The sequence below is a fragment of the Tupaia chinensis genome, unplaced genomic scaffold (assembly GCF_000334495.1).
Source record: "Tupaia chinensis unplaced genomic scaffold, TupChi_1.0 Scaffold000075_1, whole genome shotgun sequence".
Lineage (NCBI taxonomy): Eukaryota > Metazoa > Chordata > Mammalia > Scandentia > Tupaiidae > Tupaia > Tupaia belangeri.
This window is the reverse complement of record NW_006159535.1, coordinates 1,847,514-1,860,369: the sequence shown is the minus strand read 5'-3', so window position 1 is coordinate 1,860,369 and position 12,856 is coordinate 1,847,514. Positions and strand designations below refer to the sequence as shown.

Sequence of the window (12,856 nt, the reverse complement as noted above, 5' to 3'; positions counted from 1 at the left end):
TTTGATAGAAAGTAGTTGAATATGGAGGATCTATTGCTGCGTGAAGTAAGCCAGGATATGAAAGAAAAATATTGTTAAGTATCCACTTAATATATAGCAACTATCCACACTTTATGATAAAGATCAAAATATTGGAGGGGGGACCAGCAGTTCACGTAATGGCTATGTCGCTGGACTCCCATGTGGTCGACTGCGGTTCGCGTCCCGGACCCAGTGGCTTAAAACTCACGCCGGGTGCGTGTGCATGCGTGCTCAAGATCCCGACAGGAGAATGGAGGAGAAGGAATTGCGGTGTGGCCATCCCCCCTGGGGGGTGATTTCTCGCTTTCTGTCTGTCTCTGTCTGTCTGTCTGTCTGACAAGCGCACACACCCTATGGCAAAAACCTCTCAAAAAATATATATATTGGAGGGCATAAAAGCAATGAAAATAGTTAGCAATGATAAGACAGTGTGGAACAGGACAGGAGAAGAGAATAGAGAAGGATAGCAAGAGTACAAATAGAGAGGCATGACATTAGTGGGATGCAGATATGGTTTATTACCTGTTGATGACATGTATAGTATTCTCAACTGGACTGGTCAGAGAGGTATTCCATGTTGAGTAAAGTCTTTTTACAAGCAAAATGATATTGAATGTTTTTTAAAAATTGGAATAATAATAATCTGAGGGACATGGTGGTTAAGGCACTAGACATTCCCACATGCTGACTATAGTTCAAGTCCCAGACCTGGCAGCTTGCTTTCTCACTTTCTCACTTTCCCTCTCTCTCTCTCTCTGTGCATCTCTTTCTGGTCAAATTTTTAAAAATGAATAAATAAAATTAAAAATAATAATAATAATATGAAAATAAATGAAAAGCTATTGGATGATGATGGGGATTTTAATGCCTTTGTATTGACTATATGTGAGGTATTCCTTCTGGAAAAAGAAAAGTAATATACTGTAAAGTTACATGTGATTCAATGTAGTATAAACAAGATCATGATAATACTAAATAAATTTTTAAAAATAAATTTTAAAAAATTTTGGGGTTAGAAAACATATAAAAGATTCCCTTGTATAAGACTATCATGTTATTTACTGGTGCAGAATGAAGGCTGGGAGAGGCTGACCCATGACCCATGTTTAAAGTTGTCACCAGTCCGGCACTTACTATTACAAGTCCAGTCCTTATTATCTGACCTCTGGACTTGTCTTCTCTACTTCACACGTCCCTGAGTGACTTTCACTTGACTGAAGTCATTCTCTACATTGGTTGGTGAGACAGATTTCACTTTGTGAGTGTCCTGCCATAGCTCTAAAGGCAACCTTAGCTTAGAATGGATTTGGAGTCACTAAGAAGCAAGACTCGTAATAAGTAAAAACTGTCCTTTGAATTGTACCTTAGGCTGGTTCTCAAACCACAGTCTGGGCTAGTCTGTATCTTCCTACAGTCTCCACAGTCTCCCTCTCAACCAGGCAACCCATATGGTATCTAGTCCTTTCACAGGCAGCATTTTGTTGATGTGCCCTCCTAATATGACAACATAATCACGACATAATCATGTCATTCCCTTTGCCCTGAAATAAATAAGTAAAAAATGTTTTTCTTCTAGACCTCATCACGTAAGTGCAGAGGGCTGTATCACTCTTGGCTTCCACACAAACTTTATGGTTATTAAAGAGTCTTCTCGAGGCCAGCAGGTGGCATGGTGGTAAGGGTGCTAGACTCCCACACGGTCAACCACAGTTCGAATCCTGAACCTGGCAGCTTGGTTTCTTATTCTCTCTTGCTCTGTCCTTCTTTGGTCAAATTTAAATAAATAAAGTTTTTGTTTTGTTTTGTTTTGTTTTTTAAAGAAACTTCTCTTGGGCCCTGAGTAAAGATGAGAAATTCAGAGCTCTGGAGGTGTAGTTTTGTGGATTGTGTGTCCTCAGGGGAGCCAATCTGTCTACTCAGAAGAAACTCATGCAGACTGCTAGTGCCTTTCAGCGTGGAGAAGGGGCACTTGAAACAAGAAGGGATAGACTACAGACACCATGTCAGAGAGAGAGCATACTCTGTGGGCTGATCTAGATGCAGCCTATGAATAAAGGCTCTCTCTCTTTAACAAATAAGAAAAAAGAGGGCATGCACACTGATGATCTATGTCAATACCTTCATTTATTCCTCACTAGGTGTTATTTCATTTTATGGATAAAGGGTCTGAGAATTACCAAGGTAAAGGAAAGACAATTGATAACCACCTAGTAAGTAGCAAAGCTAGAATTTCAATCCGGGTATCCCTCCAAACCATCCTCTACTGTCTCTTCCTGAAGTGCCTATTAAGAAATAATGGCCACCCCTCCCCTGCCTATTACTGTGTGTGTTCATTTTTTGCATGACGTTTTAGGTATCCTGTGGTATTCTGATACCCACACCCAGAACAGATGCCAGAAACTGCAAGACGGAGAAGGGAAAAGGAGATGATCTCTTGATATTAGCTTGAGAATACCTATTGGTCTATGGATTTCTTTTGGCTAGTATCTGTAAAAGTTGGCTGCCCCACATGGAGGAAGACTAAAACCTCAAAAGAACTTTCGGAGTCTTAAATTGATGGGATAGAACTTGAATGACCTGAGATTAAGCAGTTACTTTGCAAACCAGATTATCTGGAGTCCTGACACTACATTTCCCTCTCTCTCGGGCTGCAAGACTGCTCTCCTTCAAGATCTCCTTTTCAGGACACGTTCCTTAAATGAGGGCTCTTTTCAAGAGCTCCATCTGGTTACTCCTCTCATTCCAAATAATTTCATTGACTCCACTAATACTAATAACTAAAAAACTTATCTGTGAGGCTCAGATCTTTCCTCAGACTTACCAACTGACATTGTCTTCCTATTGGACAAAATCATTTGGGCAACCTTCAGGCAACTCAAACTCAGTGTGTCCAAAACTGAACTCATTCTCCTTCAACTTGTATTCACTTCTTCTGTATCCCCCATCTTAGCAAATGCGCACCACCTTCACTCAGGTAGCCTCGCTAGAAAACGGTGTCATTGGGACCAGCATTGACTTAATGGCTATGTCGCTGGACTCCCATGTAGTCGACCATGGTTCGAGTCTCAGACCTGGTGGCTTAAACTCACGCCGGGCACATATGCATGTGTGCCCAAGATCCCGAGAGGAGAATGGAGGAGAAGGGATTGTGGTGTGGCTATTCCCCCTGGGGGGGGGGTGATTTCTTGCTTTCTATCTCTCTGTTGCTCTTTCTGGTGAGTGCATGTGCCCTACAGCAAAAACCTCTCCAAAAAAAAAGAGAAAGAAAATGGTGTCATCCTTGATTCCCGTATCACCCATAGCCTTCACAGCCTACTAATCACTAAGTCCTTTAATATATCTTGAATCTGTCTACTCACCTCTTTCTACTGCCATCATTTTAATTTTAGCCACCATTATTTATCAACTGAATGTCTGCCTTGCTTATTAACTCCCTGACTTCAGTCCTGTCTTTCCCTCTGAACTGTTGTCCATAGTTTAGTTTTCCTTTTTTTTTTTTAAGAGGTTTTTGTCTTACCTTAGGGCTTGTGTGCTCAAAACATCCCCCCCGGGATATGGCCATGCCGTAATTCCTTCTCCTCTATTCTCCTCCTGGAATCTTGGGCATGCACACACATGTGCCTGGTGTGATTTTCAAGCCACTGGGCCTGGGACTCAAACCAGTCATCCATGTGGGAGTCCAGTGACGTAACTGCTATGCCCTCTGCTGGCCTCCTCAAGTTAGATTTCAAAGACGCACTTCTAGAATCTAGGATGATTCCGGGCTTTGATGTCTCCCTTGTGCCATCTAAATAAAGTTCAATACCTCAGCATGGTACGCAAGGTCTTTTATGATCTGGACCTGGTTTAAATCTTCTACTTCATTTCTTAACATCTTAACACTTCTCATCCCCCGAGACTCTACACCCTGCCCTCTGAACACCTGCAATTGTACATTTATCCCATGCCCTTGCAGAGCAGGGCTTTGGCAAATGCTTATTCCTTCTACCTGGAATGCTCTCCTCCTCCCCAGCCAAATCTTCCGCTGCCTTGCCAACTGCTCAGGTCATCGCTTGAATATCACCTCCCCTAGAAAGTCTTAACTTGTAATGGAATACACTCAGACTTCAACAAGAAATCAGAATTGGTACTGTCAATGAATCCAAACAGCAATTGTGGCCTAAAATATACAAAGCTATGCTTCCCCCTACTTTAGTACTGTTTTTAGCATCAGGATGCTCAAAGTAATCTTGATACTTATCCTAAGGCCTTCACATTGAGTTGCTTAAACACAAAGTAGTTTCACCTGAAAAGGGTTAACACCTTCTACCCTTCATGGTATTCCATTTCCATCTCCTGTAACTGCCTCCCAATTTACATCCTCTACAGTTTGAGGTTTGGGTTTATTTTTACATCTTGAATTCAGTTATAACTTACATGTAGTAAATTGTATAAATCTTAGTGTACAGCTTAATAAATGTTTTAATATGTATTCATGTCATCACTACCTAGAACAATACACAGGTCATTTCCTTTTCAAACCTGAAAAGGTTCCCTTGTACCTTTGCCACTCTCTGCCAGTTAATGATTCCCCTAAAGGTAATTGCTCATTTTGACCTCTATCATTTTGATGTGTTCTTTAAAAAACTTTTATATAGTGGCCAGCAGGTGACATGGTGGTTAAAGGTGCTAGATTCCCACGTGGCCTGACCACGGTTCAAGTCCCAGACCTGGTGGCTTGCTTTCTCACTTTCCCTCTTTGTCTCTCTTACTCTCTCACTCTGTCCCTCTCTGGTCAAATTCAAATAAATAAATGAATAAAAAAAAGTTAAATTTTAAAAACTAAAAAAAAAATCCTTTTATATAAATGGAATTATACAATATTTGTGTTTCTCTATCTGGCCTTTTTTGTTCAGCATTATGTCATATCACCTACATTTTAAATCATACCATCCCATAGATATTATCCAAAATGTATGGAAACCAAAAATCAATTTGGCAACACAAAAAAGAAACTTTAACTTTTAAGTATGACTATTTTGAGAATATGAAAGATGATAAAAATTGACATATATGGATTCATTAGTAGGTTCGTACATGGAACAGTACCACCTGGGGGTGGTTTATTGATTGATTTGATGGACTGATTTATTCATTCATTCATTCATTTTGACCAGGGCCTGCATGTGTTCAGAGAGAGACAGAGAGAGGGAACAGGAGAAAGCATCACCCCAACAGGAATGTGGTCATGCCACAATCCCTTCTCCTTCATTACTCCATCCTTTTGGGATTTGAGGCACATGCACTCATGCCTGGCATGTTTTTCAGTTACATGGTCAGCCGTTGTAGGATCTGGCTCCTTAAACCACCAACCCATGGGGCCAGTCCGAGGGGCGGGGAGGTGGTTTTAATATTATCACTGAAAATTGAGGCCAGCAAGTGGCATAGTGGTTAAGGCGCTGGACTCCCATGTGGTCGACTACAGTTTAAGTCCTAGATCCAACTACCTGAAACACACTGGGCACATACACATGCATGCCCAATATTTCGAGAGGGGAATGGAGGAAAAGGGACTGCAGCATGATCATCCCCTCTGGGGGTGATTTCTCTTTCTGTATGTCTGTCTCTCTCCCACCAGTGAGCACATGTGGCCCGTAGCAAAACTCTCTCCAAAAATTTTGAAAATGTTTTACATGGGAACCAGCAGTTAGCGTAATGGCTATGTCGCTGGACTCCCACGTAGTCGACCGCGGTTCGTGTCCCGGACCTGGTGGCTTAAAAAACTCACGCCAGGCGCGTGTGCGTGTGTGCCCAAGATCCCAAGAGGAGAATGGAGGAGAAGGGATTGTGGCGTGACCATCCCCCCTGGGGGGTGATTTCTCGCTTTCTGTCTCTATGTCTATGTCTCTCTCTGTCTGTCTGGCGAGCGCACGCGCCCTACAGTGAAAATCTCTCCAAAAAAAAAAAAGTTTTACATTAATTTAAAAATTTAGTCTATAAAGTACTGCCAATTATCTATAGAGAAGTTCAGTAAATAAAAAGTATGGTCCAGTTTTCATCAAAAGAGGAAAGAATTGAGATGGCCTTTAAACACATTAGGAGGTTGAGAAAAGAAAAGGCTGGTGCTTGAGATGCAGACCCACATCCTCTTGTGCTATAACATGGATTTTGACTCCTGTGACCAGCTTGTCTGCCCTAATTTCAAAGTTGTATCACACTCCCTGAGTGTGCTCATTCAAGAGCTAGTGAACAGAACATTTCATGGCATTATCTGAGGAAAAAAGCTGAAATTACTTCTTTGGTAATTACAGCTTACACTGAAATACTCTATGAAATATAAACCTTCCAGTTAGACTCTAATATAATGGAAAACATTTGAATTATTTGACATTAAATATGTCATTATATTTGCAACGTAACTATAGATTACATAGGCTCAGGGGCTGGACAATGACACAGAGGTAAAACACAATGCTTGGCCAGGTAGGCCTACATGGGAGGGTTCCTTCCAGGTTTGCATCCAGAAACCTCCCTGAGTACACCAGGCACTCACGTGCCCATAATCCAGGGCTGGCTGAAGCTGAGGGTGGACTGTGGCATGAATACTCTGTTAGAGATGCTGTCTTGCTCTCTATCTTAATATCTCACTCATAAAAGAAATTAACTTTCTTTTTTTTATTATTATTTATCAGATAAAGGCTTGCTTTATTTTAACAACTATCTGTGTAATTGCCAGTGACACTATGTACCGACAAGACTGAGGGAGCTTTATTTCCTGGTCTCTTCCTCCTTGGCCTAGAGGCACTCCTCACAGCACTGGCATCCTTCCCTGGTCTTAGACCTGCAGGCTTCAGCCTGGTCTGCCAGGAGCTTCTTGCAGGCCCTGTCTGCCTTCATCTTGTGGATGTGCTCCATAAGAATCCACTTGTTTTTGAACACATTCCCCTTCACCTTCAGGTACTGGCTATGATACACGTGGCGATCAATCTTGGATTGCCATATCTTCTAAGCAGCCAGTGCAGAATCTTCATTGTCTTTATTCAGGTCACTGTGGCACTGTAGCACTGGCTGTATCTTTTCACTTACCTATGCCCATATGCCTGCCCTTCAACAGGCCAAGGTGTTTTTCTGGCATGGAGCCCAGGAATGGACAGTCACAGGCTTGCAGATGGATCAGTCCACCTTGGATCAGCTTCCAGATCAGCTGATGGGAGTTGGCATTGGCAATTTCATTGGTCTCATTGGGGTCTGATCAGACCTCCTTTGTGCCACAGTGGAGGACACTAGAGGCAAGACTCTTCTGAAGCCTGAGCATACTCATGGGTGCAGCTGCAGTGGCAAAAGGGAAGAACACAATCTCGAGAAATTAACTTATAAAAAATTACATCTGCTTAGCCAACTCCTTTCCTGACCTCCAAACCCATTTTAGAATCTAAAAGACATATCCATGTGAATGTGTCATAAAAACTACAAACACATCACCAGTTCTGTCTCTGTCATTATGTATCCAGTCACCCAGTCATCCAAGCCAGATACCTGGGAGTCAGCCTAAATACCTACTCCTCCCTATTCTATCCAAACATCTTGTCAATTCCTTCTCTTAAATATTCTTAGTGCTTCATCCTTCTGTTTTCACCAATACAGATTTAATTTGGACTGTTTCTTACTTGCCTATTTGTAACCTCTTACAACTAGCCTTCTAATTGGTCTCCTGCCTCGTCTTCCTCTTAGACCTGCAGGCTTAAGCCTGGTCTGCCAGGAGCTTCTTGCAGGCCCTGTCTGCCTTCATCTTGTGGATGTGCTCCATAAGAATCCACTTGTTTTTGAACACATTCCCCTTCACCTTCAGGTACTGGCTATGATACACGTGGCGATCAATCCTGGATTGCCATATCTTCTAAGCAGCCAGTGCAGAATCTTCATTGTCTTTATTCAGGTCACTGTGGCACTGTAGCACTGGCTGTATCTTTTCACTTACCTATGCCCATATGCCTGCCCTTCAACAGGCCAAGGTGTTTTTCTGGCATGGAGCCCAGGAATGGACAGTCACAGGCTTGCAGATGGATCAGTCCACCTTGGATCAGCTTCCAGATCAGCTGATGGGAGTTGGCATTGGCAATTTCATTGGTCTCATTGGGGTCTGATCAGACCTCCTTTGTGCCACAGTGGAGGACACTAGAGGCAAGACTCTTCTGAAGCCTGAGCATACTCATGGGTGCAGCTGCAGTGGCAAAAGGGAAGAACACAATCTCGAGAAATTAACTTATAAAAAATTACATCTGCTTAGCCAACTCCTTTCCTGACCTCCAAACCCATTTTAGAATCTAAAAGACATATCCATGTGAATGTGTCATAAAAACTACAAACACATCACCAGTTCTGTCTCTGTCATTATGTATCCAGTCACCCAGTCATCCAAGCCAGATACCTGGGAGTCAGCCTAAATACCTACTCCTCCCTATTCTATCCAAACATCTTGTCAATTCCTTCTCTTAAATATTCTTAGTGCTTCATCCTTCTGTTTTCACCAATACAGATTTAATTTGGACTGTTTCTTACTTGCCTATTTGTAACCTCTTACAACTAGCCTTCTAATTGGTCTCCTGCCTCGTCTTCCTCTCCTTGAATTGAACTGGCTTATTGAACAAGCGCAGTAAACATTTGTTGAATACCTACATTGTGAAGTGCTATGGAAGCTACACAGTCACGGAGGTAAGTAAGACATTTCTGCCACGGAGGTGGTTGAGTCAAAGGAGATAAGTGTGTACAGGGGAAGGGGCTTTAGCATCAGACAAATCTTAGTTCAAATTATCAGTTTTGCTCTTTACTGACTATACGACTTTGGTTCAGTTGCTTACTCGCTCTAAGCCTTGTTTCTTCATCTATAAAATGAGAATATCAATGTTCATTTATTGAATTAATCAGGGTTCTTGAGAGAGAGAGAGAGAACCAATAGGTTTATACAGACACACAAGGGACGCAGTGGGGGTTGAAGCTCATGCGATTATGGCAGCCAAGAGGTCCTGTAGCTGGCATTTGCAAGCTAGAGATCTTGAATTTGTGGCAGCATGGATCAGTGCAACTCCAAAGGCCTCAGGGGCAGGGAAGTCGATGATGTAACTCACAGTCTGAGGCTGACGGCTGAGAACCTGCAGGGTGTTGGGACAATCGTGTAAATCCTGGAGTCCAAGGCAGTCGAGTCTTGAGTTCTGATATCCAGTGCAAGAAAAGTCACTTACCTTGCTCTGTCTCAGAAGAGCCTGATGGGTCTTCTGTATTTCTTCTCTCCAGACCCCTTTATTCATGGATTATGCTACCCACACTAAGGGCAGGTCTCCCACATCTAGTCTACTCAGACTCCACGTTAACCCTTTCTAGAAACACCCCATAGATGCATCCAGAGTAATGCTTTTCTAGGTATTCCTTAGTCCAGTCAAGTTGAAACTCAAAACTAGCCATTGTACTTATCATAGTTGTTGTAAGAATTGGAACAACATGCAAATGTCTGGCATATAATAGGTACACAAAAGACAGCTGCTAGTATTACTGGTTTATAAACTTTATTTTGCATTTTTAAAAAACAGTTTATTGGGGCCAGCAGGTGGCATGGAGGTTAAGGGTGCTGGATTCCCACATGGTGGGCTACAGTTTAAGTTCCATACATGGCAGCTTGCTCTCTCTCTTTCTCCCTCTCTAGTCAAATGAAAATAAAGTCAAATAGAATGATTCTTTTTTTAAAAAAAAAAGGTACTTTTTTTTAAAAAAAGTTTATTTCTTGCATGAGCAAGAGAGACAGAGGGAGACAAAGGAAGAGAAGGAGAAAGAAAGAGGCACCCCCCCAACAAGGACTCCCATATAGGCAACTGTGGTTTGAGTACTGGACCTGGGGTTTGAAAATCACACTGGGAGACCAGCAGTTGGCGTAATGGCTATGTTGCTAGACTCCCATGTAGTTGACTGTGGCTTAAAACTTATGCTGGGTACGTGTGCATGAGTGCCCAAAATCCCGAGAGGAGAATGGAAGAGAAAGGATTGCAGTGTGGCCATTTCCCCTGACACTGATTTCTCACTTTCTCTCTGTCTCTGGCGAGCACACGCACCCTACATCAAAAATCTCTTTTTTTATTTTAAAGAGATTTTTGCTATAGGGTGTGTGTGCTTGCTAGAGAGACAGAAAATGAGAAATCATCCCCTAGGGGGATGGCCACGCTGCAGTCCTGTCTCCTCCATTCTCCTCTCGGGATTTTAGGTCTGCCTGCATATGAACCCAGTGTGAGTTTCAAGCCACTGGGTCTGGGACTCAAACCTCAGTCAAAGACATGGGAGTCCAGCGACATAACCATTAAACCATATGCTGAACTCAGTAAAAATTTCTCTTAAAAAAAAAAAAAAGAATGCACCTGGTGTGTTCAGGGGTCTCTGGACATAAATCTGAGACTTTTTCATATGGGTGTCAGCCTTGAGGAGCACTGAGCTCATGATTAGCTATATGCTTTTTATAACGTTAGCATTTCCTCAATGGAGATTAAAATTAGTTTTATCTAATCTAGTAATTTTATTGCCAGAGTGCAGGTGTGCTCTCCAGAGGTGAGACACACACGTGCATACACAGAGAGGGAGAGGGAGAAAGCAACCGCCCAGTGGAGTGTGGTCACACTGCAATCTCATTTCACCATACTGTTGGGATTTGGGGCATGCATGCACACGCATGGGGCTGGGATTTGAACCTCAGTCAGCAATATGGGACTTGACTCTCTTAACCACTAGGTTATGCACCAGTACCAAATCTAGTAATTTTATCTTGCAAAATCTTTCTATTGTAGCAGGTACAATATGTTTTCATTAATGTGAAAAATGTATTTCCATAACTTAAAAAGGCAATTTTATACAGTAAGTAATAAGAACTATGAGCCAAACAGACATTTATTTCTTTTAATACTTATTATTTATTTATTCACTTTTTAAAGAATTATTTATTTATTTAATTCCATTTTGTTGTTGTTATTATTATTATTTAATTTGACCAGAGAGAGACAGACAGAGAGAGAAAGGGAAAGCGAGAAAGCAAGCTGCCAGGTCCAGGACTTGAACCATGGTCGACCATGTGGGAATCCAGCATTCTTAACTACCACGCCACTTGCTGGCCCTTCATTCCTTATTCTAATTTGACCAGAGAGAAAGTGAGACAGCAAGCAACCAGGTCCAGGACTAGAACTGTGGTCAGTCACGTGGGAGTGTCCAGCACCTTTACCACTACATCACCTGCTGGTCCCCAGATAGACATTTAAATTACCTTTTTTTTAAGAGTTATTTTATTTAGCTTTATTTATGTTTATTTTAATTTGACCAGAGAGGGACTGAGTGAGAGAGAGACGGAAAGCACGAAGGCAAGCCGCCAGGTCTGAGACTCGAACCATGGTCAGTCACGTGAGTAGTCCAGTGCCCTTCACCACCACGCAACCTGCCAACCCCCAATTTAAATCATTTTAATCATCTCTGAGCTATGTAATTAGGCCAAGTCACCTAGTTTATTCAAATCGCTTAAAATTTCTCTTTGTTTTTTGTTTTGTTTTGTTTTTGCCATAGGGTGCATCCACTCCCAGGAAAGAGACAGAGAAAGAGAAAGTGAGAAATCACCGCTCAGGGTGTCTAGCCTGCAATCCCTTCTCCTCAGGATTTTGGGCATGAATGTACAGGCACCCTGTGTGATTTTCAAACCATCACAACCAGTATTTGAACCATGGGCAATCAAATGAGAGTCTAATGCCTTAAGCACCACACCACCTGCTGGCCCCACAAATCACCTAACCCTTTAAAAAATTAATTTTATTTATTTATTTATTTATTTATTTATTTAGCTACAGGGCACACATGGTCACAGAGAGAATAAGCCACTGGGTCCAGGACCCTAACTTCGGTTGCTTGATTCTTTAAAACCTCAGCTTCTTCACCTTAAACTGGATTAGCGTGCACTGATTAATAGTGTCTAATATATAGGAAGCAGTTCGTTAGTGTTGTCTGAAAGGCTGTTTACCAAAATGGTTATCTTCAGATGGTGGCACTGCAGCAAATATTTATTTTTTATGTTTCTCTGTTCTGCTTGAATAATTTATTTGTACTCCAAGCACATGTAATTTTTATACAAACTCTCATAAAGCTTTGTTAAAATTTACCTTCTGAATTCAAGAGTTCTGGTTTCGTCTTTCCAATGCCACATCCCTAATCGTAACCCCCATTGCTGTAAAATTAGAGAACAGCAGGGAAAAAAAAGTTCAATTTACAGTCCATATGTCATAATAGGCTTTTAACAATAATTCCTACCATATTGTTGCTGCTTAATTCTATTCAATAAAGATGTACATCTTATATAGTTTCACTAAAAACAAGTAAGGGAGGAAGGAAAGAGGAAAGAAGGGGCAGAGGGGGAAGGAAGGAAGGAAGACTTGCATAGCGCGGGGTTCACCCCAGCACTGGCCCAGAGACCGAAGTGAGACGTAACCTGCCACCTGCCGCAGGGAAGCCTCTGCGGGGAAGCCTCGCGGTCTTCGCTGAGTCGACACCCATCATCGCAGGGCCTGCCCTCTGCCCCCTTCGGAGCAGTCTGCAGAGTCCGTTTACTCTTTTCACGGTGAGACACAGCAACGCGGCAGCTTTTCTCGTCTCTAGGGATCCTCCCCGGAGCAGCACTGACTTCCCCACACTAGCGCTATTTATTTTGCAACCAACCAATTCGAGGTGGTGAGGCGGGATTTCTTAAAGTCCTACGTATCCGAGTAGGGAGCAGACCCCACTCCGCCTGTCCGCCCCAAACGCCTCTGCGCTGTTTCTGTAGGCGAACACGCCGGATCGGCTGGAG

The 12,856-nt window shown here is 42.4% G+C and overlaps 1 protein-coding gene across 3 annotated transcripts in view; it reads right to left on the bottom strand.

Annotated features, from left to right (window-relative positions):
- The window catches only part of PPP1R36 (protein phosphatase 1 regulatory subunit 36), a 42,243-nt gene extending 29,417 nt beyond the window's left edge, over window positions 1-12,826 (bottom strand). For 2 of the 3 annotated variants that reach the window (XM_027768221.1, XM_027768222.1), the window contains exon 1: window positions 12,174-12,825. In XM_027768221.1, the coding sequence (XP_027624022.1) occupies window positions 12,174-12,217 (44 nt within the window). In that variant the 5' untranslated portion in view covers window positions 12,218-12,825. Of the gene's footprint in view, window positions 1-12,173 lie in introns of all 3 variants that reach the window. The other variant, XM_027768224.1, reaches the window with a different exon arrangement.
- Window positions 12,827-12,856: the final 30 nt, after the last annotated feature.